This window comes from Perognathus longimembris, chromosome 15 (genome assembly GCF_023159225.1).
Source record: "Perognathus longimembris pacificus isolate PPM17 chromosome 15, ASM2315922v1, whole genome shotgun sequence".
NCBI lineage: Eukaryota > Metazoa > Chordata > Mammalia > Rodentia > Heteromyidae > Perognathus > Perognathus longimembris.
In genome coordinates this window covers 56257479-56285473 of record NC_063175.1, presented here as the reverse complement: position 1 = coordinate 56285473, position 27995 = coordinate 56257479, and the positions used below count along the sequence as shown (strand labels likewise).

The following is a 27995-nucleotide window of genomic DNA, read 5'->3' as shown; positions in this document are numbered from 1 at the left end:
GCGGCGGTGTCGCGGACGCGCGCTCGGCTCCGACAGGCGCGGTTGAGTGCGCAGGGTCCCCCGGAGCTCGGCGGCGGCGTTCCGAGATGGCGGAGAAGGCCGGCGAGGCGGTGAAGTACTACACCCTGGAGGAGATAGCGCAGCACAAGACCAGCAAGAGCACCTGGGTGATCCTGCATCACAAGGTGTACGACCTGACCAAGTTTCTGGAAGAGGTGAGTGGGGGCGGCCCCACCGCGGGGGAGGCTGGGGGGGGGGATGGGGATGGGGTGGGGTCCCGGGCGAGGTCCGTCCGCACCCCGGGGGGAGCGTCCCCGCGCGTGCACACCCAGGCCCGACCCCCTCCCCGCGTGCGCACCGGTGGGCGCGCGGCCCGGAGCCTGCCCCGCGCGGGCACGCGGGGGTCCCCGCGCCCCTCCGGGTGCACCCCGGGGGTCCTCCCGGCCCGGCCCGCAGGGATTGGTAACGCCCGGAGGCCCGCCCGCCCGCCCCAGCCCCGAGCGAGAGCGCCGGGAGCCGCTGCTGGGTGGGCCCGGCCGTTCCGGGGCCCGGAGCTCCCTCCCCGGACCCGGAACGCCCCGCTAGAGAGAGGGGAGACCAGCTACCCACCCGAGGGTTTTATTTTTCAAGTCGTCATTGTAAAGGTGACGTCCAGTTACGTAACTTAGGGAATGGGCACGTTTCTTTGCGAACAGGGCTTTCTTTTCCTTTTGCTCTTGAGTTTGAATAGAAAGCTCTCCAGCGAGGACAGGGGTCAAGTCCCCCTCGGAATGCCAGGCACGGGAGGAGAGCATCCCGCGTACGCACACGCACCCCCAGAATTGTGGGGTCGTGCAGTCCCAGGATGGGACTTGATCCGTTCTCTCCTGACACCCATAGTCCCCACCCGACCATATTTAGGCCCATCCTCACCCTTGCCTACCCCGAAGGGACTGAGTGAGGATTAACCTCATCCCAGAGTGACTTCCGAGCCAGGTTCAGAGGTCCCGAGACAGGATCGGCTCAGTTCTGTGGACTACCTCTGCCTCCCCGGGGACTTGATCCTCAGGCATATTTGGAAGTTGTAAAATAACCGCTCAACTCAAAAGGGAGACATCCCTTGGCTAAACTTTGCCTTAGATTATAATTTTTGCTGTGTAATCTAAGGAGTGTTTCTAATCATTGACTTTACTACCCCTGGATGTATTTTATGGCTTGGTGTGTGTGTTGATTGATGACTCAACACTTTTCCACTACTCTTCAATAATGAGAGTATGTTTAGTGATGGGAATTACTTTGTTTTTTTTGGCGGAGGGGGGGCGGGAAATGAATGAAGGCAGCAGAAATTGAGAAAGCTCTCTTTCTCAGAGAAAAACAGCACAGAAGTTTATCTGTGGAGTCGATGTTTCTTAGCTTGGTCCTTACTTCCACTTCTGGCTTTCACTGGTGACTTAGGGGTAAAAGTTTCCCCAGATTTGTCTGCCTTGACTGGCTTTGAACAGAGATCCTCAGATCTCAGCTTCCTGAGTAGCTAGAGTTACAGGCCTGAGCCACTTGCCTGGCATTTCCTTGTAAGATATCTTACGCTTCCGTTGTGATTTGGCATAGTACCACAAGATAAAGCAGGCTTTTCATTTAGTTAGGAGTGGTTTACAGCATGCAGTCAGGTCTGTCCTCCCTTCTGCTTAGCTAGAGAGTGTTTTTGCCTTTATAATTTCTCAAACATCTGGAATTCTCCCTTCCCATCTCCCATGGTATAAACGTGTACTGTGTACTTTGACTTTTTGTTTCTGTAAAACAAATATCATCTATTATCCTCCAAATAAAACATGGTCTTTAGACCTTGGCACTGTTGATATTTTTGGCTGATAACTCTTTGTCCTCGTGTTGGTCTGCTGTAGCTTTGTCAAGAAAATGTTAAAGAAAATTGTAAACATATTTCAAAATGCAACTCTTCCAACAGTTCTCATATCTATCAAATTTAACATAATTATTTAATTACCTAACTAACATCATCTAGCAGTGCCTAGTCAGTGCTTACTTTTCTCCAGTTACTTCAAAAATGTCTTCCTCCTTTCCCTGTCTTTTCTCCTTTGGTTTGCGTTTCAAGGCCCCAGAATCCTGGTGTGGTGGTGTATAACATTTAGGAGGCAGCAACTGGAGGATTACAAGTTCAAGCCAGCCTCGGCTGGAGAGTTAGACCCTGCTTCAAAAAACAGAAAATAAGCAAGGTACCAGTGGCTCACACCTGTAATATCAGTTACTCAGGAGGCTGAGATCTGAGGATTGAGGTTCTAAGCCAGCCCAGGCAGGAAAATATGATTTTTTTTCTTTTTTTGGTGGAGGGCATCCTTCCTATCTATAAAATGAATTTGTGTCATTATGGTCAATATATCCGCAGACTCTGAATCTCCTTATCTGTTTTGACAAACTTTGTTGTGGCTGAGTATTTTCTCCTTGTCTTTCAGAATATCACTGATTCATACATTGATTTGTATTGAGCACAGATGTGGTGTGGGCTCAGGAGGGACTGCTGCCCTGCACCTCAGATTCCTCACTTGTCACATGGGAGGAGAAGGTGCCTGCCTGCCTGTGTTGAGGGCCAGCTTCTACAAAGTGGAGCTGGTTGAACACACACCACTGTGGTGGCTGCTTCTGTTAACTTGTAAACTCTGTTGGAAGTGGTTAAGATAGGGGACTGATTTTTTTGTTTTTCTGCAGCAGCATTTGTAGCTGATTGTGTATGCATGCATTCAGGTAAAACTATACATCCAGTATAGGATGTTGAAACAGGAGGTACATTATGAAAATCTTGTCTCCAGTGGAGACTACAGATTGAAGTTGAGTTGTGCAATTTGAGCTCTGTCCTTCTGAAACAAAACTGCCCTACTGTGCAGGGGGAAAGGCAGATATCCAAAAAGGGGGGTGGCTAGGGGGGCTGATTATTAATGGCAATCTAGCAGCAGGTGTTTGACTATGGTTTGATATTATGATTTGATACCTACCGACAAGAATAGGATCCTTATTGCCTATCCATTTTGAACTAGCTTATTTTTAATCCTGCCTTCTAGTCTTTGAGTTTATATTTGTGAAGCTGAATCTTGTCGTATGTGACTATATGATTATAGAGCTTGAAGGACCGCTGTTTGAGATGAAAATACTAGCCATATAGGGGTAGGGTAAAGAAGTTTACAGTTTCCTCCTGTCATTTGGGCAGTAGTATTTTATTCAGTGTACATTAGAGCTGTGGAAGGGAGAGAAGAAGAGCATTATATAACAGTTCTACTAGTTACTGTTCAATTAAGGTGTTTGTGGAATAAATGATGCCTTCTGAAAATACTTAAGAAGCAAATTGTCCTCTCTCCCTTTATTATAGAAATGGAAATTTATTTCAGCAGAAATTGTCTAGTTATCCTGGCATTCTGAGTCAAATCTTTACTATCCTCTGACAGCATTCTGCTTTGAAAAAGCAAAAGCTTATGACTCACACCGACTTTATGCTTGCACGTGCGTGTGAATGTGTGTGTGTGTGCTGGTACTGGGACTTGAATTCAGCAGGAGTACTGTCACATCGCTGTTTTGGTCAAGGCTGTTGCTCCACACGTGAGCAAGCCACAGCTCCATTTCTCACCTTTTGGCGGGTAATTGTTGATACACAAGTCTCATAGACTTTCCTGCCCAGGTTAGCTTCTAACCACAATCCCCAGTTCTCGTCTTCACGAGTAGCTGGGAATACATGCGTGGGCCACCAGTGTTCAACACACATTGGCTTTTGTAGAGTGCTAAGGAGGTGTGGGGGACTTACCTGCTGTTATTTCTCACAGAACGTGGCTGTCCACCCTGCATAGACTATGGAGTTCTGATTCTGGGGACCACTGATAACTTAAGATCAGGGAAGAGAGTGAAAGTATTTAAGATTCATACCTTTAATTGTGAAAACCAGGATAGGTATCCGTTTAGGTCTTTCCTATTTCGGGTTCAATAGCCGTGCCTTTGCTTTGTGCAAGGTTAGGCAGGTTCATGTCCTTACGCCACCAATGCTGCCCTTGCATGTGATGAGTGTAAAGTACCAGTATTATTATTTACCTTACGTATTTTGGTAACAAGTTTAAAAACCTTCCAGGAGGAACAGTAAGGAGATCTGGGTGGGGGCACCCTCAAGCATCTTAGGTGAATAGCTACATCACACCAGGCTGCCTGGGAAATGTGAATCTGTGGGTCTTTTGTGTATTTCTATTTTTTGTTTTTATAACCAGTTGCTACTTTTCAGAAGAGATTCCAAGGGGCTGCTTTGTTTTGACACAGGGGAAAAGAATATCACCGAGACTCTTGGCTTTTTTGTTTTGTGCTTATTTTCAAGGTGGATGATAATTATAAATGAGGGAGCGCAGGCTGTGCTGGCCAGCTTGGTTAAATCAGAGAATTGATTCTGCTCTGATTTCTACTTCCTGTGGTTGTCTATTCCCAGAAGTCCTGGAGGATGGGGTGAGGTGGAGGGAGACTGTACCAAGTGCTGTTTGTTAGTTGAATGGAGTCTGCGCAGCCCAGGCCCCACCTGGACAGTGGAAAGGTGTTGGCCTGGGTCAGGAAAGTCCACCCAGGTTTTAGCACTCTGAAAGTGGACTAGGGCAAGGCAGGTAATTCCTAAGTTACATTCCTCTTGCGAAAGTGGAGACTTGCATTACCCCTGCCTGCATCAGCTCTGGGAACACCAGGGAATGCTATGTGGTAGGTCACTTGTAAGAGTGTGTGCAGAAAGGCATTCTAGTGACTAATCTGGAGGAGGGTGATTGTACTAGAATTAAACTCAAGTCTTTGTGCCTGTTAGACAAATATACTACCTCTGAGCTACATCCCTACCTGTATATATTTTATTTTATTTTACTTTGTTTTTATTATTTATTTTGCTTTTTTATTTTGTTTTAAGACAGGCTCTCACTAAGTTGCCTAAGCTGGCTTTGAACTTGAGATCTTACAACCGCAGCCTCTTGAATAGCTGAAATTACAGGTGTGCTTTAACACTGGCAGCTCCAAAGTCTATGTTGTCTCATTTTGTTTTGTTTTTCTAGTACCTGGGTTGAACTCAAGGCCTTGGGCTCTTGCTTATCTTTCTTTTAATTTTTTGTTTTGTTTTTGTTGCCAGTCCTGGGGCGTGAACTTAGGGCCTGAGCACTGTCCCTGGATTCTTTTTTTTTTGCTCAAGGCTAGTTCTCTACCTCTTGAGCCACAGCTCCACTTCCGGCTTTTTTCTATATATGTGGTGCTGAGGAACCGAACCCAGGGCTTCATGTATACAAGGCGAGCACTTTGCCACTGGGCCATATCCCCAGCCCCTTTATCTTTCTTGCTTAAGGCAAGGGCGCTACCACTTGAGCTACACCTCCAGTGTGGAATTTGCTAGTGAGTTGGCCTTGGAGTCTCTAGGACTTTTGTGTCTGGGCTGGCTTTAAACCACCATCCTCCAGGTCTCGGTCTCCTGGTTAGCTACCATCATAGATGTGTGCCACCAGCATCTGGCGCTATCATTAATTTTTTTATCATGTGGAACCTCCAGTATTTATTTGGTGGAAACATAACTCAGAAATTATAACATCCACTAGTTAAGAAATTATTCAAAATAAAAATACCTGAAATACAACTTTCTAGGAATGCATCCCATGCACAGTTGAGCTTTTAAACATAAACCCTCTCTGTGTATTCAAAGGTGCTCTTTGGGCTGCTCTTCTTGCTGAGTGCCGTGTTGTGGACACCCCTGTGGTTCAGTGGTTCTGTTTTCCTTGGCTGCCTGGCTGGGTAGGACGCCTTTGATCCTCACTCCCCTCTGTGTGGGTGACACAGAGTAACTTTTTCATTGAATTATGTTGTGGGTTACTGAAGTAATGGGCTCATGTGGTTTCTGATTCTTACTCTTAGTTCTCTGAGTAACTTGAGAAACTTGTTCACCATGTGATTTACCCTACATTATTTGGGCATAGATATTTTTTTAATCAGAAATGGAAATGTATGGGAACATTTTTTCAACAGGTAAATTTAGCAGATACATTATCTTTTTTTTTTGTTTATTTGTTTTGTTTTTTGTTGCCAGTCTTGGGGCATAGACTCAGGGCCTGAGCATTGTCCTTGGCTTCTTTTTGCTCAAGGCTAGCACTCTGTCACTTGAGTCACAGCACCACTTCTGGCCATTTTCTATATATGTGGTGCTGGGGAATCGAACCCAGGGCTTCATGTATACGAGTCAAGCATTCTTGCCACTAGGCCATATTCCCAGCCCCAGATACATTATCTTAAAAGTGAATTTTTAGCCTATAAAAGATAGCCATGATTATAGGCACTGGTCCTTGTCTTAAGGCTCAAAGCCATCTGAAAAGTGGTCCAGGAGCAGCAGGCCCAGGCTGAAGAGGAACATTAAAGCCATTCCCTCTTTTTCACATTTTGGCCGTTCTTCACTTAGAACCCAGTGTCCTTGCACTTGCTAGGTGGTAGTTCTACTTTCTTTGCTTCCCAAGTAAGGTCTCAAGCTTTTGCCCTCTACTACAATCCTTCATTGTAGCTGAGATTACAGAAGTGCACCGTGACCCGCAGGTTATTTGTTGAGATAGAGTTTCACTAATTTTTAGCCTAGGCTGCATCATCAAACTGTGAATCTTCCAATCTCAGTCTCCTGCAGCTGGGATTACAGGCATATATGCCACCATGCCAGGCTCTTCTTAATAGATTATTTTCTTTCCTGGCATTCCTTGGGGCTTAGTTTTCATGGAAATATATACCCTTGTGTATTCGTTACTGACTGCCTGTGTCTTCTGTTAAGTTTTAGCCAGGGAACCAAGGGAAGGATTTGGAGATTATAGGTGAGGCAAACCAGTTCCCCCTGGCTATGTGGATCTGGCCTGTGCAGTCTGGTTAGGACTGAGCTGATACCTGGATGGATTAAGGCGGGGGGGGGGGGGGGGGTAGAATCACTTTCTTGCCTTCACTGATGTCTCTAGACTGTCCACGTGATTCCTGTATTCAAACCAGCACCACTGTTAGGGAGAGGGGAGGAGAAAGGGGAAGCCAGTGCCCTTCACACAGCTAGGCTGCGGTGAGGTAAGCCCTGCCTGGCTTGCTGGGGACACTACATGTTGGAATCACTTGGCCACCTCTGTGGCTGTGTGTGTGTTGGGGGGGGGGAGGTGTCAGTTTCCAACTTGTTGTTTATTATTGACTGCTATTCATCAAGCTTTGTGCAGCTGCGTCCATCACTGGCTAGCACACAAAACAAATCAAGCCTGTTTTTTCCTCTCACCCTCTTCCTTAGGAAGTATAAATAAATGTCATTCTTTAAAGTCTCCCCTCCCCCTTGCAAGTCCCCAGTGAACTGATAATAAACCTCTGGCCATGGATATTTATTGGTCATTTTTTAGGTGCTAGATAATATACCAACTGCTGTTGGTGCATACAACTTTGTACTTTTAAACTTGGGTAATGTAGAAACCCTGCCCTGCCTAAGTGGCCCAGCTCTAGCCCTTTGTGCTACGCCTCAGCCTGGAGGTCCAAGGAGCTCTTGGGAAGGTAAGCCACACAGCTTTAACCAGGGTCTCTTCTGCACTGAGGTTTTTGCTCTGGTTGGGAGTTCCCTGCAGGAACCAGAGGAAAAGCCCGAGGAGCTGTGACCGTTGCAGAGATGGAACAAAAACTAAACGTTTGGCAGGGGAAGGTGGGGAGATACGTTTGTTTCTGTCTGTTGTCACTTAGCTGTGCTACTTTCAGAACCTAGAGGAGGAAAGCAGCCATTCTGGTTTCTCATGGAAGGTTTTCAGAGTGTGTGTCTGGCAAGCCCTGGGCCTGGCTCAGCATCAAATGGTTTCCATCCAGGAGGAGGTTGCCCGCATGTGTCAGCAGAGCATGTGAGGAGATTAAGCCCATCCCGCCCCCAAGCCTTAGCCTTTGCTCCCTGGAAACCTCGTGAGCAGCATGAGCATACTGCCCGGAGGACCCCTCATGGGGCTCCTGCCTTCAGCTCCCCCTCTTTTCGTGTTCCACTCCTGCTGGGTGGCACACCCCTGTGGACTGTGAGCAGGTGCCTTAGCCCCTTTCTCCCGCCTCCCGGGACCTCCCACACGCATAAGCCCTCAGCATGGCCTTCCTCAGAGCTGCACTGGCCTCTCCAGCTTACAGCTTAAACAGTAGATGCTAGTTCTACATTAGCTATGCACTGTCCATTAAAAATAGACTTCGTCTTGTGAAAGAAAAGCCCGTCATTCCTCTGCCTCATTCCTTTCAGTGCTCTCCTGATGTATTTAAAACAAAATCCCAACTCTTTGCCCTGGTTTAACCAGCGCTGGGTGGATGGGCCCTGTGAGCCTCTCCCCCTCAGCTGGTAACACTATCCCCCTTCCCACCACACCCTTTCTGTGTTTCTCAAACCAGCCGGGCTTGTTTCTGCTGTAAGACCTTTGTTCTACCTTCGATCCACTTTCCTCCTGGCCTGCCCTGTATGTCCCTGGTGTGTGTTCTCCTCAGATCCCAGTTGCATGTCTCTTTGCTGAAAGAGGGAATCCTCTCCATGTCCTGTGCTGTCTACCATGCTTTCTTGCTGTGTTCCAGATGGCAAGCTTCTTGCTCTGGGCCCAGCATACAGTAGGTGCTCAACAGAGGACCTCCCAATGGGAGGAGGAGAGTTCTGTGGAGGAACACAGGCCAGCTCATTCTCTGCCTAGTCTTGTTGACTACTCCCTCCCCAACCACCACCATTTCCACACAAGTGGCGCTTGCTAGTGTGATATTATAATGTGATCTCAGACATGTGTGCTCCTAGACGGTTTAGCATTTAACAGCAGTATGACTTTTTCTTTTTATATTAATAAAAATCTGGATTATGAGCCAGGTACTGCTGGTGGCTTACACCTGTAAATCCTAGCTATTCGGGAGACTGAGAGCTAAAGATCGCAATTTGAAGCCAACCCGTGTAGGAAAGTCTGTGGGGTTCTTATCTCTAGTTAGCCACCAAAAAGCCAGAAATGGAGCTGTGGCTCAAGTGGTAGAATGTTAGCCGTCAGTGGAAAAGCTAAGGAATGGTGCCCAGGCCCTGAGTTTAAGCCTCACTTAGTACCAGCACACACACAGAAAACCAATCTGGATTGTGACATAATCCCAGAGCAAGGAATACAGGGCTGGCATTGTGCAAGGCCTTTGTTCAGGAAAGAAAGGAAGAGCAGCATGAAGGATGAGGGAGGACTTCCAGGAGTGTTTGCTCACTTTTGACCCCCCTCCCGGCTGCAGTGGGTCCTGGGACCTCCTCACTCAGAGCAATTTCTTCAGCTGCTCTCTGGGCAACTCAGGGCAACCTTGAGCTGGGGAGGGGGGCACCAGAGGGCATCTGGAGAGGTCAGGAGGGTCGGCCAGTACCTACCTGTGGGGCTCAGAGCTCCAGCAGGCTGGGGTCTCAGGAACGTGGCCTCTCCTGTAAACCTACGGAGCCCTGGTCTGGAGTCGGCCTGCCTGCGTTCCCACCCCTGCTCCTCACTGATGAGCGTTGTCACACTGAGCCTCAGCCTCTGTCCGTAACAGGAGGGTGAGGATAGTAATCCCCGACTCCTGGATTTGTGGTGAAGGCTGACAACACTGACTGCTCGTTCAGACCGCTTCCCAGTACGGACTTAGCTGTCACTGAGTGCACATCACTGTTCCTGTCATCCTTTCCCCTGCATTGCTTCCCTGGCTGCTGGAATGGAAAGAAGAGGGGTTGAGAGCAAGAAGGAAACAAAGGATGGGAGGTGTGGGGTGAAGTGCAGGTGTTTCTTTGTATGGCTGGGGAGCTCTCTTCCTGTCCAGTCTCTCCAGGGTAAGTTCCCCAGGAAAGACCAGAGCCCACCCGGCCTCACTCGGGGCCATGCATTCCCCGCTGTTCACAGCTGCGTGTGTTTCTCCATGACCAGGCCTTCACCCTCTCCGTCCTGGCCTTCGGATGGCTGTTTTCTTACAGGGTAAACTCTTGCCGGCCTTTGCTCTGCTGGTTTTGTTGTTTTTCTTTTTGTGCCATGACTCCTGTACCAGGTGATCATTACGCTTAGCTGTTGTCTAGCTACAGGTCATTTTTCTTAGTCGACTCACTCCTTGAGGATGGGAACCTCGATGTTCTCCTCTTGAGAACCACAGAGCTTGGCAAAGCACCCCACAGATGCCGCAAGTGAGTAGCTGAACCTGTGGGTGCATAGATGGGCCTCCCGTGTCATCGCAAGATCTTCAAGGGCAGTGGCTAATAATCCAGACTGACAAAGCTCTCGAGTTGGGGCCAGTCCATGCTCTCTCCATGCAAGTGCTTACACAAGAGGGACTGGCAGAAGCTCCACGAAGTGTTCTCAAACCAACATTGAAGTCGTTACGCCTGGCTGTTTTAGAGAAAAACAGAATCCAGAAATGGTTAGGAACATTTGGTGTTTTATGTGAAATCTTGTGTGAACTCTGTTTCCAGACTCAAGTAGAATTGTTTTTATATTTGGTTTAACTGTTACAGATCATTTCTTTAATTGCTTTTCTTTTTTTGCCTAGTCATTGTTTTTGGACAATCTGTTCTAGTTTCCCCCCCCCCCCCCCCCGCCCTTTTGGCAGTGTTAAGTGAAATGAAAAAGCCTGTTTGAAATTCCAGAGTTGGACTTTTGATCCATGTAGCATTACATGTAAGTGCCAAAGGTTACTTCTGGTGTTTGGTCTTAAGTGAAGTCTTAGAGAGGACAGAGCACTCACTTGATGTATTTTGTAACATAGGTGTAATGTGCATGCCTCGTGGTGCCTTTTTTTTTAAAAACAGGATCTATCTTGTAGCCACTTGGAGCCCTGACATAGAAGTGTATAGTGGGGTGTGTGTGTGTGTGACAGAAAGAGACAGAGATAGATACAGTTTCAAATAGTTGGTGAATTTCAGGAAGTTGGAACAAGTGACAAAATTAAATTTAGCAAAAAAAGATTTCCTTCCAAATGCTCAAAAGGAAAATTTTTGAAGAAGCTTTAGGCTTAAGGTATCTGTTGTATATAAAGTGACTTTGCTCACAAATACACAAATGCTCATTTAACTCATGTATCCTGAGGAGAGTTGAACCAAAAGCTGGACCCTTGGTCCTGACTCAGCCTCTTTCCTGAACTGTGGCGGGCCTTGGGCATTATCATCTCTGGCTTCTCACTTCCTCCATCTGTACATTTGTCCTTGAAGGTCCTAAGGTCCTTTGAAACTGGCCTTCCAAGGTTTTAATCTTTAGCCTACCACTTGCGTCAGGGTCTGCAGCTCACTCCCATGCTTCGAGCCTGGCTCGAAGCCGTGGAGGAGGTCAGACTTCCTAAGTTACTGCGGCCCGGGGACCGGGAGCTGCTGATGGGGGGAGCGGGCTGGACCAGGCTCTGCGCAGCACCCGGGATGGCTCTGATCTGTCCTGCTGGATGGTGCCACGTGCCGTGGCTGTTGTGCTGCCAGCCACGATGCTCTCATTGATGACTGTGCCGAGCAGAGACTGTGCTGTGTCACCATGGTGTCCCGAAGCCTAGGTTCCTGATGACAGTGGGCTGGCAGGACATGCCTGGGTCAGCCTCCATGCCCCCCAGGTCCCAGCTCCCCCCCCCCCCATGGTGGATCAGCCCCTCTGTAGCCCGGTGTGTCCTGTTGTGTTCCCCGCCAGCCTCAAGAAGGTCCTAACAGTCTGTGGCTCCAGTGCCTGGGGCAGTACTAGGCGTCCAGCCTCACGTGATTTTCTCTATTTAAAACAGTCTCTAATCCCAAGCCAGCTTTGAATATCTGATAGCAACCAGCTGAGGCCTATACTGTACTTCCCTTGGGCTCAAATTAAGTTCTTACTTTTCTAGAATACCTACATTGTTGAGTCAACAATTCCAGGCGGCTCTCCTTGTGTTTATCTATTTATCAAGACAGTTTCCCTGGTGTGGCTTGTTAATTTCTTAAGTTTCAGAATTCAGGGCTGTGCCTTCGTTCTCCCTATTAATCCCAGACTATATTGTCTTGATTGAATAACTGCTGTAGATAGTCACTAGGATTCGGCTCAGAGGAAACCAAATAACTGTGCCTGAACATGGTGTGAGCTTGTTGGTTCGTCTGTCTCAGGATTTTGTGATTGCTGTGTTCCTTCATGTCTTTGAGTTCACACAGCCAGTTCCCTCCCTGCCAGCCAGGAGCAATGGCCCGGCTCAAGGGCCGTGTTCCTGTCCAGGCAACAACAGCATGAAGGAGAAAAGGAAGAGTGGCAAAAAGGGCGCAGCATCCCAAAGGAAAGACCTCTGGAAGATTCTACAGGCACATCTGTTTGCCTTCTCTTTGCCAGAATTTAATCACCTGGGGTACTCAGCCTCAAGGGAGGTTGAACTCTCATATCTCTATTTACTGTCCATTCTCAGCTAATACATGTTATGGCGGAGGGAGAAATATATTAGAACAATGAGCACTGATCTGAAAGCAGAGAATGGGTGAGGGGCTGGCGTGAGACAAACCAGTTGGTGGCTGGAGCTGTAGACTACATAAGAGGCCCTGGCTGGCTTCATTGACTGGCTTTTCCCAACCCACTAGAATGTAGGAGTTCTAAAGGTTAAGGACAACTACTGAACAAAAATATTATTCTGTGTCAAGCCCAAGAAGTTATTTGTGTTAAGGAATATCACTAGCATAGATAACTGTTAAAATCCAATTAAAATTAAGACTTTAAAATTTTTCTGGGTGAAGAATGCAAGAAAGTATAAAATGGTCATAGAAACAGAAACTCATAAAGAATGAGCCTGGGGATGGTTTTTCACTCCGCCAGTGATTTTTAAGTAATTGGTAATTAGTGGCCAGCTGCAAATCTGAATCCAAAATGACTGGCTTCTCTAGCCATGTTTTTTTTTTCTTCTTGAGATTATTAATTTCCTATTAAGAATTTATTTATTGACATGGAGGAGGGAGAGTGATGGGGTAAGATTGATTAGGAGATATTGTAAACATCTGTGGACATTTAACAAGAAAGTATTCTCTGTATAACTAATACAAATTCTATTTGTTGAGGCTCCTTTATCAGGAATAGCATGTATGTTTCTTTTGTTTTTCCAGTTTTCATAGGTCCATTTTTATCATGCATTATAAAATGCAGAATAGAGTTAATTATGAGTCATTACTGCTGTGATGAAACCTTGTGCTCGATCACATCTGATCTGCCCTTCAGGGAGTGTGGTTCAGAGTCACACCTCGTAGCACAGGCACTCCATGTTTAGCCACATGTGGTCATTCATGGACAGCCATGGGTCTTCTTTGTGTTTTCTCTTATGCTCCAGAGAATTGCATGGTGCTTCAGGACCACATTACGTTGGGTTTCATGGACTTTTTGTGTCCTGAATGCATTGAGCATAGTAGACCATAAACATTTTAATTAAAGGAATTGGGCAACCGGTAGGTATGAAATCACAAGATCTGAATAGTAAGAACTGTGATAGGTCAGGGGAAGAGGAATTGTATGAATGTGTTGGAAGGAGAAGGTTCCAGGCAACTGACCTAGTGATTCAGAAACTGATGTCTAAAGATCTGTGTCTGTCTCATTTACTTTCTTGCAGGCATGGAACTAGGAATTGAAGTAGGCCATGGACTAGGGAGAAACAACAGACAAAAGTTTCCATCCCCATGAATACTACAAACAGATGTGAAATGTAACTTCAGGTGTACTGAGTGCTATGAAGTGATAAGTGAGGAGGGGTAGAGACAGTAGTAGAGGGTCATGGTAGGCAGAAAGGCCGCGGGGGCTCCGAAAAGCTGCCATGGGAGCACAGTGTGAGCCATGTGTGATCTCGGAGCTGTCTGGTTACAAGCATCCCCAGTGGAAGGCGGGTCCCCACACCAAAGGGTTCGGGGGGGGGGGGTGAGTTTGGCAAGTGTGATGGCTGCTGGAAGTCCGACGTGCCGTGTCCAGCGTGCCAGAGGGCCTTGTAGGAGGAGATGGCCAAGATTGGATGGGCACCCTTCATCTTTCGTGTGTCACCCATGGGGTGTCTATTTTGTCTTTCACTCTTATCCTTTCCTTTCTGCGCTAGGCTATTGCACTGACACCATTCATTTCCTAGATTACCAGGCCATCTTTTAAAAGGCCTCACGGCAGTCACGTATGAAAGACAGGTTGTAGGAAGAAGAAAGGAAGCACCAGACTTGTTTGACAGCTCTAGCTTCTATGCCAGTAACGTGGGTGGGTTTAGGGTGGCGAGAAGGCAGGAGATTCTGAATGTATTTCGAATGTAACCAGCTAGATTGGCTGATGGCGTGGGGTTATAAGGAAAGAGGAATGAAATCTGACTTTAGGTTGTAGGTCATAGTCACTGGGAACACAGTAGCAGCATTAACCAAGATTGGAGACCGGGAAAGAGGGTATTTAAGGAAGGGGAATGGAACGCTTGGTTTAACTCACGTTATGCTTGGGCTGTGCCTTGGTATTGAGTGGCGGTGTTAAGTTAGATTTGTATGTGGGAGGAATCTAGAGCTAGGTCATTCATTAGTGGACAGATAATCAACAAGATCACCGGGAGAGCTACTGTGACTAGAGGAGAAGGGATGGTGGAGGGCTGGGCAGGAGGAGAATCTCAGGCAGCTGTGGTGGTCTGGAAGGCTGAAGCGAAGCTAGGAGAGTGTTTTCCTGGAAATTAAAAAAGAGAGGCCCATTATGGGAAATTTTGGTGACAGCATTCAGGCAGTGAGCAGGATAAAGCCTGGTGAAACATCGGGATCTGGTGGTCAGCATTAACTGTTCATCATGCAGTGATGTGTGGGTTTCCCTGCCTCCCTTACTGGAAGTGCTGGGGACCAGAGATACTTCAGGTTTTAGCTCTTAGAATATTTGCATCTTCATACGTTTGTGTCTTAGTGATAGGACCCAACTCTAAATATGAAATTTATTTGTTTCAAATATTCCCTAAACAAATAGCCTGAAGGTAATTTTAAACAATAATGTTTGTGTATTTGTGTTTGGCTATAACCTGACATATGGGGTCAGGTATGGAATTTTCCACTTAAGATGTTATGTTGGCTCAAGGTTTTGGATTTGAGGGCATTTTGGATTTTTGGAATAGGAAAGCATAGCCTGTAGATACCCTGTCTTCCTAAAAATGCTCTTAGTATCGAATTGGGCTGTGGCACTCTATGTCTTATTAAATAGTGAAGTAGGACAGGTATTTCAGTAACCAGTATGTCTTCTAAACCAGGTCACTTTCCAGGATTCCCATTCTCTTCTCGGTTCTCAGCAGTTGACGACATCATCATGCATTCCATTGGAGTCCTGTAAACATTTGGTGGTGCATTCATCCAAGTCTGAGCCACCACGTTGCCTGTTCTCTGTGCCTCTCTCTGCACCATCAGGAAGCCCCGCCCTCCCAGCCTCCCCCTCCCTTTCCATATGTAGACACCCTTCACGCCTCTGAGTCCTCCAGCTGCTCCTCAGCCACCCTCATTTCCTGCCTGGGGTCCTGAATTGCTCTCTCTTGTTCCTCAGCCACCCACCTTCATTTCCTGCTTGGGGTTCTGAATTCCTCCCCGTTTTCTCCTGTCCCTGGTGTTTGTTCTCACTCTGGAGGCTGGAATACATTACCTGATTTTGTAGGTCTTTCCAGGGACTTCCCATTGCTCACAGGACAAAGGTCCAAGTCCTTATGGAGGTCTGCGAGCCCTGTGTGGCCTGGCCTGCCCCTCCCCTTCCTCACACCCTGTAATCTCCATATAGTTTCAAGTCTCTTGCTGTTAGTTGAGGATTGCTCACATTTCACCTGTTACCATGAACTCCCAGGGCCATCTTTCCTTACTAATATGTCTGGCCTAGGGGGATACTTGATGTGTCTTTTTTGAGTGAGTCAACCCGAACTTAAAGACAGAAAAACAAAAGAATTCCTCCTTTGGATAAACAGACTTTATGGTGAAGGTGGAACTCAGGAGGGGAGGGCTTGTGTGTTCCCATTGCTGTCTTTTGCTTTGTCCTCACAGGTCCTCCTTCCTGTCTCCTGACCTCCTTCCCCACCTTTGCTTCTGAGTTCTCCCCTGCCCCTGGCCACTGCGGAGCGGGGTGGGTAGAGATGTGATGAGGAGAGCTCGGTGGTGGACAGGTATCTGCCTCCCATGTCACCAGGTGGAGCCTACACTGCATTGGCTCCAGTTCTGGGAGAATTTAACCTCCTCCCTCACCTCTGCGCTTCCTGCGTGACTGACCATCAGATTGTTTCACTCACTGGTTACTTTCCTTTTTCAAAGCTCACCTTTTCTGTGGGTGACTCCCCAGTTCTGTAACCTACTCCAAAGATGGGATACAAAGAGTTGTCATATGCTAATCCTTGAGAGCAACCAAGATGATGAAAACACTGGCAGGACAATTTGCAAGGTATTAAAACATCATTAGTTAGACTTAGGTTATGACAGTAAGGGCTTTGTGTCTCTGTCTTTCTCTGTGGCGTGCGCGCGTGTGTGTCTGTGTCTGTGTGTGTCTATGCATATTTGTGCCTGTCTGACTCTGTATATGTATGTTTCTCATAAGTACTTTTATAAAGGAAATAGTAAATATTGAAAAAGCAAGTAATAATTATCTTCATTGTCTTATAAAGAAAAAATGGTTCTGTCCTAAATATGCCACTCCAGTTTTAGGCTCTGATTTTCTTACTGGTTCTTTTTTTTTTTTTTTTAAGTGTTTAGGATATAGTACAAATACTTTAGGTACCAGTTTTTATGGCTGTTAGTTTCTTTTATGTACTTAAATTTTTTTCATCAGTAGTCAGTAAGACTGCTGTAACCCAGGATATTTCCCTTTCTTTTCCCCTTTTTCCTTTGAAAATCGCCTGGCAAATAGTTTACACCAGGTATAAACCAGAGATGGACAATAGCATCCACGTGCTGTTTCTATCCTTGGTCAGAGGTTGAGGTGAGGGCTTGTCCTGTTGCAGTTCAGTTTCAGCTGAAGACGACTATGAAACTGACACAATGTGTGCTCCTCCACTTCAGTACTTTCAAGTTCAGAATTCTGTCTTAGTCACCTGTTGCTTTGTGACTCTTCACAGAGGGAAGTCCAAGACAATGGTTTTATCCTCATTGGAATTGTCCTTGGTAGACAGGCTGCTCTGAATCATGGGGACTGAGTGCAGATGGAATGTCTGTCCTCACCTGTCCGACATGAGTGAGGAGCTGGTAAGGGGCACCACGCTGCATTTATGTAACTTGAGTGCTGGGTGCCTCAGTCACTAGGCACCTTTCACCGCCTTGCTTCTCGGATCCTCAGTTTTAGACTGTTCTAGAACCAACAAAGCCCGTTTCCGCCCCCACGGCCCAGGAGGCTTATCTGAACCTTTCTGTGTCAGAGTAGACTTCTACTAATCCTGATGCCTCCAGCAAGAGGTATTGCAGTGAGTTTTGGAATGGCTACACATGGTGAATCACAATGAGCAAAGACAGTAATGTTGAGAAATGTTATTGAGCATAGGTATGCCAGACACATATCTTAACTCTCAAGAGCTGTGTGAGATAAATATCACTTTATTTTCTGAGGTTCACAGTTTATTCAGTGGTTGCAGTAGTGGCACAGTCTCTACCCATGTAGTCTCATCTGGTTCCTATTATTTAGCACAATGTATACATAAGCATTTATAGTATATATGGTATTTATCCAGTTCTCTAGATGGCAAGGTAGGGATGATTTTTATTTCCTTCTAGTGCTTTCCAGTTTTTTCCGCCATGTAAATGAGTAGTTTTTACAAAGAGAACAAATAATAGATTTTCTCCTTCCTCCCTCGCCCCTCTTTCCTCCCTCCCTCCTTGCTTCCTTCCTTCCTTCCCTTCTCCTCTTCCTTCTCCTTTATTTTTGGTAGTCCTAGCGATTGAAATCAGGGCCTCATACTTGTTAGCAGGCATTTTTCCACTTGAGCCATGCCTCTAACCCTTTTTGCTTTAGGTATTTTTCAGATAGGATCTCCTGGTTTTGCCCAGGGCTGGCCTCAGATCACAGTTCTACCTGTGCCTCCCACATAACTTAGACCATAGACACACTTGGTTTCTTCATTAAGATGGGGTTTACTTGCCTAGGCTAGCCTCAAGTTATTCTCCTCCTCCTAAAGTCCACCTCCTTGGTAGCTGGGATTCAAGTCGTGAACCACCATGTCTGGTCTCTAAAAATAGTAGATATTAGCACTCCCTAAGTTTGAACAAGTAGGAGGAGGAACAAGCTTTAACATAGAACCTGCCTTTCTACGAGGGTAGATATCTTTGTTTTCCATTATTGGGAGAAATTAAGAACTTTCAGCAGTCAACTATGCCATTGTTCTGTTGTTGGACCTTTATACATGATTTTCTCAGCCTCAGGGGGAATATGATCTAAGATAATCCTTGACCTCCATTTAAGGAATATTTTCTTTTAACCAAGAGCTATTTTTCTTTCTGCTTGGTTGGTGTGAGAACACCTTCCCTTGCAGGAAAGTGTCTAGATCTCATCACTGTGTCCAGTAACTGGGCCGCTTGTTGGTCATCTTAGAGGACAGCCCTCTCTGCACGCAGTCCTTTGTTTCTCTGGTTCAAGCAGCTAATGCAATAAATGCCCTTAGTGCATGAAGGGTCATTCCCCCTTTTCCCCGTGGGGAACTGTCACCTCCGTTCGCTCTCGTTTCCCCATTTCGTAGTTTATCTTGATGGCAGCCTCCCATCCCACTTTTCCTTCTGGAAAGTATCTTCCGCTTTGCAGAGCCTGCTCCCTGTCTGTTTCCCTTGCAGGTGTAAGTGTGCTCCCCAAAGGGAATGGCTGTGCACCTCTCTCTTGTGAGCACACACAGACTGAGAGCCTCTCAGGAGGAGGACTCAGCCAGGGCCAGCTTGGGGTGGACGAAGGGGAGCATTTGGAAGAGCCAGGCAGACATTAGCTAGGCTTCAAAGATGGCTTCTGAGGCGTTGGTTGCCAGGCAGTGGCACGGGGAAGCACGGTACTGAGGAAGGCCTGCTGCACGTTTGCTGGATGGAAATCCAGTGCAAAGGAGCTTGTGATCGAGTCCACATTGTTGCCTGTGACTTCTTTTCAGCAGCTTGTTTGCCTAAATACCTTGGTCATTCCCTTTCACCTCATTTGGCTGGGGGGAAGTAAGTGTGTGTTGTGTATCTTTGAACAGCATCCAGGTGGGGAAGAAGTCCTCAGAGAGCAGGCTGGCGGCGATGCTACGGAGAACTTCGAGGACGTGGGGCACTCTACCGACGCTCGAGAACTGTCCAAGACGTTCATCATCGGGGAGTTGCACCCAGTGAGTACTGTCTCCTTCAGGACCCCCCAAGCCCCGCTTGGCGTCTGCACACATCTTGAGGAGGGAGGAGTAAAGCAGAAGCAGCTCGCCTGAGTGGAGGACACTGTTTTTGTCACAGATAAGTTCCTCTGCATGGCCGGCTGCATTTCTTGCGAGCACTCAGTCAGAATCCTGGGGTGGGGTCTCACCCTCTGCCTGATTCCACAGAGCAGGCATGTCAACCATCCAGAGCTCACTTTCCTCTTTTTTAATAAAAGACACACGATAGTTTTCTTAAGAAATTCATTCTAGTTTCATCAGTCTGAGGATGTTTTAATTCTAAAACCTTGCTTTCTTCCTGCTCACTGTCAGACCTTTGAGAACATCTTCTTGGGTGAACTTTGGGGAAACACTGGCTGCGTTGGGCTGTTGTAGAAACACGGGCTGTCCCGTGACCTCAGGGTGCTCTGTGGCAGTTGTACGCCTCCACGGGGAGATTCCCTCCTGGGCACTACGCTGTTGGGATGGAGTGGGGACCTGGAAGGATACTGACCCCAGGCCAGGCATCAAGCTGTTCTCTGTTCCCCTGTGGCTCTGCTTTCTGCTTTCCTGCTCCTGGCACATTATGGGCATCAGCCAGAGGCTGGAGGAGGGGCCAGGAGCCAGTACTGTAAGAGATAAATGTCTGCCGGTCACCTGTCACCTGAGTTAAAGGTCACTGCTTGATGTCTGACCGTCTAGTAGTCCATAGACATCAGCTTATAATCTGGGTGGTCGCACATACAATGGTAGACTTTGGAACTCTAGATGACAAATACCTCTTGGCACGAAACCTGTTCATTTTTGCTGCCAGGTCAGATGCAACAAACTTGATGTTTACAAAGAGTTGAATGCTGAACTAAAAATGCTGATTACTAAATGGTACTGAAAGAGAAAAACCCTTAAAGTGAGCGCGTTGGAAATGGGACTTTCCATAGATGTTCTTGCATTCCTAATACTCTCTATTAATTATTTTGCAGGACGACAGAGCAAAGTTACCCAAGCCCTCGGTGAGTGCGGGCCCCTGGAGTGTGCTGGTGGGAGGGAGATCGTCATTGTACCTAATGAGCAATTGGTTCCATGTGTAGATGTTTTTATGTGCATGAACCACTTGGGATATTTTGTAATATTTTTGCACAGCTCTCAGTACTGTAAGAAAAAAATGCCTTTTCTATGAAAGCATATTGCTTAAAAGTTTCTGCTTTGGTCTGGTGGTGAGGCTCTTCTTAAGGAAAAGAGCAACTGCCTTGGGATAAGAAAGGATTTGTAAAAATGTAAGGTTTTGTTGGTTTCTTTCCAAGACTGGTTTAGAAATGGCGGAGGGTGTGGGCTGTTTTGAGATAACTTGTGAATTGTTCACCTTATTTCAGAATCACCTTTCGGAAATACACACTACCCTAGTCAAGCTAGCCAGTCACAAGCAGATTGTGAACCTGAGCTCAACCAATCTGAGCGGAGGGGCGGGGCCTGCTGCATTAGAACTCAGTATCCCAGCAGAGTACCTGCTCTGTCTGCTTGCATGCTGGGATTTTGGCTGATGGTGCATCCTTGCCAGATTTTTTGGCTGATGATGCATCCTTCTGCATAGAAGAAAACTTTTCCCTGTTGAGGCAGCTGTTTTTTTTGTGTTTCTCACTGTGGCTCCAATAGTTCTTAGAGCATATTTATAACAATACTTGTTACTTGTTTTTAAAGAAATGGTCTGTAAAAATGCTTTTGACTTCTATCTAAGGCTGTCACTGAGTCAGTGGTAGAGTGCTTGTCTTAGCATTTACGAGGCTCTGGGCTCAATCTCCAGGCAGGAAAGATCTAGATCGCAAATAAACACCGAAGCACGGTGCTTCTGGAAGACTTGACACAAACTTTATTTTTAGAGAACTGAGTCAAAGCATTTTTATGTAAATCGATGAGGGCACTGCCCTTGTCTCCTCCTTCTCTGTATCTCTGGGATGTCGTAGGTGTTCACGAGCTGCTCCCGAGCTGCCCTTCTTACTTATATTTGCAGGAACAGCTAGAGTTCCTAAAAAGTACAAGCAAGCAACTTAATTCTTGTCCTTTAGTTATAAAATGGGGAGTGGAGGGGCGGGGAACTTGGCTTCAAACAAGCCACAGAAGGCTGGATTTCTCTGCTTTGGCGTGTGCGCTTGGTTTTGCTAGAGAGAGCGCAGTCAGCAGGATCCTTGAGATTGTAGAGACAGCGAAGAGCTGTGCTGACCGGATCGGCACCTTGTCTTGTGTTTGCTCAAGGCGAGTGCACCACCCCTTTAGCTACAGCTCCACCTAGGGCTTTTCTCCCGTCAACTGGAGAAAGATTCTCATGGACTTCCCTGCCTGGGCTGGCTTCTACACACGATCCTTAGATCTCAGCCTCCCGAGCAGCTAGGATTACAGGCGTGAACCACCCGTGCCTGGCAGGACCTGGTCATTCCGGCACAAAGCGGGAGCAGAAATTCCATGTGGGCTTCACCCCAAATCCAATAAAATCTCCCATAGTGCTCTTTAGTTGCAAGTAATTTCATTTATGTTTTCCCGTTCTAAACAAGACTGAATTCCATGCTTGTGAGAGCCAAAGGTCTGTGTGATACACCAAGGGCTTGTTCCATTTCTGAAGTGTGTCAGGAAGTTGTCTTTTTTGGTTTTTCCCTATCAGGTGCTCAGTGTGCTAATAGTTTTGGTGTAAGTTGTTTAGCCGCGAGGAACCCGAGGCTTTGAGGGAGCTTGTTACCTGAACTTAGATCTGCTGCTAGCCAGCCGAGCGCCAACCGTGGTCCCCAGGTTCCCAGTGTGCAGGGCAGGTCCTGGCTTGCGGATGAGCCTCCCTCACGAATGCCTTGGGTGTGCTGTTAGGTAGGCGTGTTGAGCTCTGTGTGGTACCGATGGCTGATTACCATTTGCTGTCCTGTTTGGTTTACTTTTCTGTTTAACGTGCCCATCACTTTGATCCTTGAGATATTTGTGGGAACAGCGCAAGTTCACCACATGCTGGACTCGGGGAATGGGGGCTTTCGACATCAAAGGACAAGTCGGCCTGCATTGTGGCAGAGCAAGCAGCATTCTGGGTAAAGCCCTTTGCCTTCATTTCATCACAGTGGCTGGTGTTTGGTCAACCTGCCAGGCATACAGGCTGGCATTGCAGTCTGATTCATGCTGACTTTTATTTAAAAGTAGACATTTTCACTAGCTTCAGAAATTTTACAGATGGACTAACTTGAGTATTCTCTTGGAAAAAGAAGATCTTCTGTGTTGTGACTTTGAACAGAAACTAGAGGAATGCAGGATGGGAACTCGGTTATCTGAGAGGCATGACCAGTTTTCTCTGTCTTGTACACTCAGTTTATCAGAACAGAAGTGAGTCCTGAGGTATTTCTTAACTGTCTGTGTGATCATCTTATCTCTAGGCTGGAAAATGCCCACCATGCTGTGATTTCTGTTTTTTCCTTAATGGTGCTTTCTTGGGCCTAGAGATGTAGCTCAGTGCTTGCCTGGCAGATTCAAGGCTTGGTTTGGTTCCTAGCACTGCTAAAGGAAAAAAAAAAAATTTAAAGTTGGCTACCTAAAATATCTACTTGAATAAAGTAAAGTAAGATGCACCAAAGATTATTAGCTTGGACCTGCCTGAGCAAAGCGTGCTCAGCTGCCAAATTAAAATAGGGATAGAAATGATGCATTTTTAATTATACATGTTCAGTTTGCTTATGTGGAAGATATGAGTGATAGATAGCAATATTCTTTCTTCATTATAACCTTCAAAGCACTGTTACAGCAACTCTTCTTACCTGGCTCTCAATACAGACCTGCCAAGCCCATGAAAATACAGAACTCAGTTAAGCACCATGTTGAAGGTCGGGCATCGGGCAACCAGTTGTGGTCGCATAAGTTTTGTTGGCCCTGGACTCCTCATGAAGCCGTCATTGTTAGTACTTTGTTTTGTTATCCTACTAGGCTAGGGTTTAAACTCAGAGTCTCATGTTAGGCTGGGTGGTCTACCTCTTGAGCCATGCCTCCCGCCCTGTTTTTGAGATAGGATCCAGCTTCTTTCCAAAAACGTGCATCTGAGCCACCTCCCATCTTGCTGAGATCACAGACTGAATCATAATCCTGCCAGTCTCAGCCTCCCGCATAGTTTGGGATGAAAAGCATGTTCCACCGTGTGCAGCGTTGGGTTGCAAAAAGGGTTGCGTGGGCTTTTCTGCCCAGGCTGGACTCTACCTGCAGTCTTCCTGTCTTATACGTGTGAGCCCTCAGCGCTGGCTCACTGTTAGTACTTTGAGAGAAAACTTTCAAGGAGAGGGGTAAGTTCGATCAACCTAAACATGAAATAACTGATGTGCAGAAAAGCTCGTTGGGATCCATGTTTTTATAGGAGCTTATCATGCTTTATACTGATTGGTTTACCTGGCTCTCTTACAGCAATTTACTTGGTGATCCTTTTAAAACTATTATTCTAAGTTGGAAACTCTCCAGGTTGTAAGCAGGTGGCAGAGGTTGCCACAGCAGCCGCCGGCTTTCCTCCCTGTGCATTGTGGATACACTTCACCGCTCCACCCACCAACCCAGCAAAGGCCCTTAGAGCGCACTGGCTGGGAGGTCATTGGCTTTTTCATCCAAGTGCTAAGTGGTCGGTCGCTCTGACTTGCTTTGAGCACAAAAGCCGTGTGATTTATTTAACCTCCCTGCCACCAGGATCTGCATGACTCCTGACTCGCTAGAAAGGATTTTCACGTGATAAGGCTATTTCAACTTTATAGCAGTGTTCTGACATCAGCCCTCCCCGCAACCCGGGCCATGAGAGCGTGTGTGGGGAGGAGGGGGGTTGAGGTTGCAGAGCCGCTGCATGTTTGGTAAGGTGCATGCGTGCACGTGCTCCACCCAGGGCACAGCCCGGGCCCTCGAGGTTGGCCCGCTGTGCCACGCCTGACTGCCGTGTGACAGCAATATTTCACCTTCAGTGAGCTCTCTGGTTCCAGGACTCATTGTATCTTTCTTTTAATACCATTTATTAATGCTTTGCAGATTTTATTTCCAATCATCTTAATTTGATTCGTGTGTAAAAAATTGAAAAAAATAGTCATGCAGTAGTTACACTTTTTAATAGACTTGAAGGTTAAAAATTGCTTAAGTAAATAATAAATGTGAAGTCTTCTTTTTAAATGACTGACCTTCCCCCTACCCCCCTCACCCCCTACCCCTTGACTGTGTCAGGAACGTTAAAGGCGGTGTGTCAAGGTTGGTATGCGTCCTAACTGCTGGCCTTGTGATTCCTTGAAAGCTTGCTGCCCTTGCTTGCATGGGTGTCTGTAACGCGCCTTGTGATTGGCTGGAGTGATGCTTGAGCGTCTGTAACGCGCCTTGTGCTTGGCTGGAGTGATGCTTGAGCGTCTGTAACGCGCCTTGTGATTGGCTGGAGTGATGCTTGAGCGTCTGTAACGCGCCTTGTGCTTGGCTGGAGTGATGCGTGACCTCAGAGCAAGCAGCTGACTGTTGTATTGGTGCTTTTTTTTTTTTTTTTCCAAGTGGTGTTCTGCCACTTGAGCCACATCTCCACTTCCACCTGGTTCCCCTTTTTGCTGGTTAGTTGGAATCTCATGGATTTTCCTGCCTGGGCTGGCTTTGAACTAGCTCTCAGATCTCAGGCTCCAAGGCTGAGCCATTTGTACCGGCCGGCGCTGGTGGTGTTTTCACCTCTGCTGCAGACTGCGAGGCTGCCTCCCTTGTGGCTCCTTTTGCTTGAAGCACTTACGCTTTTGCTGGTGTGGATTATTAAAACAATGCTTCTTAACACATTTTCAAGCCCAGGAGTGCACCTAGCACTAGACCTCAGTTCTTAGGCCCTTTGGGGAGCTTCCCCTGTTGTCAGTTTACTTCGTGGTCCTCACAAGGAGGGCTGCTCCTAGAAAGTGCTGGGAGGTAAAGGCAGAGCTCTCTTCCTTGTTAGTCAGGCAGAGTGATCCTTGAGGCCAGCCGGGGATGTTAGAGGAATCTTGGTGGTACCGCTGACTAAAGGAGTCTCAGAAGAGGTAGTCTGGAATGTGCAAATGTGAAATGACAGTCCTTGGTTTTTAGTGTAAATGTATTTGATTACATCCTATTAGATTTGAATAAAGCAATTGATGTTTTTAATTACATACTTCATGGTTCTGAAGACTAAATTGCTCTTCCATAAAGACCACGAAGGGGTGTGTGTTTGCATGTGAGTATCTGTTTTCAGTTTCAGTGTTATTTAGATGTCTATTTATTCCACATGGATATTTTATGTAGAGTATAACTTAACATTTTCAAATAATCCCAGTAATACAAAGTAATTTAAATATGGAAAGTTCTATTCTGGAAAACAGACAAATTAGACATTTCAGTAAAAAGAGCTTTGTGATGGAAATTACCCTTCCCACAGTCTTAAGGTAGCATTGGGAAAAGTGTTACAGTTTATTTTAAAGCCGGCTTTCGTGGAATAATGACTATTGGGATGCCAACTTAACTTTACCTCTTTTCCCCTGTTCCAGGACACTCTCATCACTACTGTCGATTCCAATTCCAGGTACGTGGGGGTTGTCTCCTAAATCAGGACCGGGTTGAAGCCGGGGTGTGACCGTGGTCTCCACACGGACCCCTCCCTCAGCTCGCTCACGATGAGCACTCAGACCGTGGACACTCTCCATCCTAGACTGTTGGCTCCACCTGCCACCCTTCGTGGTGGCCCCAGGTCTCGCCCCTGGGCTGCTTCTGCCCCCGAGACACAAACATGGCAGTCCCACGGGTGATGAGTCCCATGGCCATGCTAACCTTTTCCTCCCTTCTGAATGCGAGGCCGGCTTCTTAAATGGTGGCGACTTCCCTTCCCCGAGCTGGCTCACTCTTCCTTGTCACGGAGTTGATCCTAAAGTTGAGCCAGGTCATCCAAGCATAGCAGGACTCACTTGTTACACAGACGGACTTCTTTCTTTATTGAAATCCAAACTCTCATGAATAGTTTTGGCAGCTCCACCATGTTGACTTATATAATAGCCCCTCCCTCCTCCCCCCCCACCCCCCCAGACCCCAAAAGCAACCACATGCTTATATTTCATCCTGTGAGATTAAACTGCCTTGAGACTCTCGGTGTTCTGGAACATTCCCTGCTTGCTGGCTGTACTTCTCACTTTACTCTTCTTTGACACGCTGGCCTCATTGAAAACTAAAAACACCAGCACCCCGTTGAGACTTCCCCCCAAAAAATTACACTTGCAGTCCTTTCACATGTTCAGCCTTTATATTGGTCGATAGATGAAAAATAGTAAGGAATTGAAAGCTTATGATAGAAAATAAGTGTATACACAATTTGGTTCCTCAAGTCACTACATTAGTTTCTGCTTTCTAAGAAGTGAAAACTAAATTGGAGACTCAAATCTAACTTAAAAATTCTACATCAAAGTTATTCCCAGCTGTGTCCCTGATGTGATTTATGATCTGTGGTTCCTAGTTGATTGAAGTTGTCAGGTCAAGGTAGAATAGTGCATACATGATGCATTTCTGTGAATCTAGGCAGGTAGACCACCGTCTTAAGTGCTCTGTTAAGAAACCACATGCACAGGTTATCAAGATGGGACTTTCCACAGCAGAATCTCAGACTGTCAGAGCCAGGATGTACGTTGCCGCCAAGTGCTCACAGGGTTCAGACCCCTCCCCTCCCCTCCCCCACCTCCCCAGTTCATGGTTCAGGGCCTGGCTCTGCCCTTGGCTGGGGAGCTTGCTGACAGTTGACTCCAAAAGTGACTCAGGCTTGTGATCTTCAACCTAATGCCTGCCTGCCCCTCCCTCCCTCCCTCCCTCCCTCCCTCCCTCCCACCCTCCCTCCTTTCCTCCGCCAGTACTGGGGATTGAACTCAGGGATTGGGCTTTGTCACTGAAGCCTGGTACTCTACCAGTGGAACCACCACTCCATTTCCCACTTTGCGGTGGCTCATTGGAGATAGGAGTACCATAGGCTTTCCTGCCCATGCTGGCTTCAAACCAGGATCCTCAGCTTCCTGACAGCCAGGATTGTGGGCGTGAGCCACAGCACCCAGCTATTTTGATTTCTTCATGAATGCATTGGGATAGAACAACACATTAGGAGTAGTTACTTCTGTTGCCCTGTTGTTAGGTAAGACAGAGCTTCATGTCAGAAGGGAAGTCACCGCTGGACAGTGCTGCTGGGAGAAGGAGTGGGAGTTCTCCATCCAGTTTGTAGAAATGATTGGGGAAGAGCCAGGCTAAGTGTGTAGAAGTGACTGAGGGGAGCCAGGTTAAGTTTACAGAAGTGGAACCAGGAGGGGCGGGGGGATCTGCTCTCCGCAGGGGGAGGGGCTGGTGCTCACCCCAGGGTCACGCCACCGTCACTGATCCTGTGTCTATCTTTCTAGTTGGTGGTCCAACTGGGTGATCCCAGCCATCTCTGCCCTGGTCGTAGCCCTGATGTATCGCTTCTACATGGCAGAAGCCTGATCACCCCTGGACACCAAGGAAGAAGAGACCAGCTTGGCTGAGGGAGAAAAGAAGCCAGTGTTAATCACTTTCCCTGTCTGAAACCACCTGAAAAAATAATTCCAATATGTCTGTTTCTCTTTCCTCCCACATTCGAAATGGAACAAAAAGAACTGTCTACTACTCAACCTTTCAGATGTGCCTTTTTATCCATCAACTTCATTTTGATGTTTCTTCACTATATAATTTACTTATTGTAAGCATAATCTTTTTAAAATATATCTGGCTTTTAAAACATACCATGTTTGCCTGTCTGT

General features: G+C 46.9%; 1 protein-coding gene and 2 long non-coding RNA genes across 4 annotated transcripts; 2 read left to right on the top strand and 1 right to left on the bottom strand.

Annotated features, from left to right (window-relative positions):
* Positions 1 to 2: 2 nt before the first annotated feature.
* Positions 3 to 27971, top strand: LOC125363764 (cytochrome b5). 2 transcript variants are annotated; one of them, XM_048363006.1, is made up of 5 exons: positions 6 to 215; positions 19093 to 19221; positions 20220 to 20249; positions 25740 to 25774; positions 27618 to 27971. In XM_048363006.1, exons 1-5 carry the CDS (start codon positions 87 to 89, stop codon positions 27697 to 27699), a joined length of 405 nt encoding a protein of 134 aa, XP_048218963.1. In that variant the 5' UTR covers positions 6 to 86; the 3' UTR covers positions 27700 to 27971. The 2 variants fall into 2 exon arrangements, with proteins under 2 accessions (XP_048218964.1, XP_048218963.1); XM_048363007.1 differs by lacking the exons at positions 25740 to 25774; positions 27618 to 27971 and adding an exon at positions 24442 to 24465 and having other exon boundaries at positions 3 to 215.
* LOC125363765 lies at positions 12426 to 17486 on the top strand. Its single transcript, XR_007213339.1, has 3 exons — positions 12426 to 12439; positions 14562 to 14566; positions 16863 to 17486. It is a non-coding gene; the product is annotated as an uncharacterized LOC125363765 (long non-coding RNA).
* Positions 24104 to 27718, bottom strand: LOC125363767. Its single transcript, XR_007213340.1, has 3 exons — positions 27584 to 27718; positions 26771 to 26773; positions 24104 to 24153 (listed from the first exon to the last, which is right to left on the bottom strand). It is a non-coding gene; the product is annotated as an uncharacterized LOC125363767 (long non-coding RNA).
* Positions 27972 to 27995: the final 24 nt, after the last annotated feature.

Bases quoted from the DNA above. Each gene is read 5' to 3' on its own strand.
- LOC125363764 (XM_048363006.1), top strand. From the start codon at position 87: ATGGCGGAGAAGGCCGGCGAGGCGGTGAAGTACTACACCCTGGAGGAG. The intron at 216-19,092 runs GTGAGTGGGGGC...ATCTTTGAACAG, and splicing joins TGACCAAGTTTCTGGAAGAG to CATCCAGGTGGGGAAGAAGT. The intron at 25,775-27,617 runs GTACGTGGGGGT...CTATCTTTCTAG, and splicing joins ACTGTCGATTCCAATTCCAG to TTGGTGGTCCAACTGGGTGA.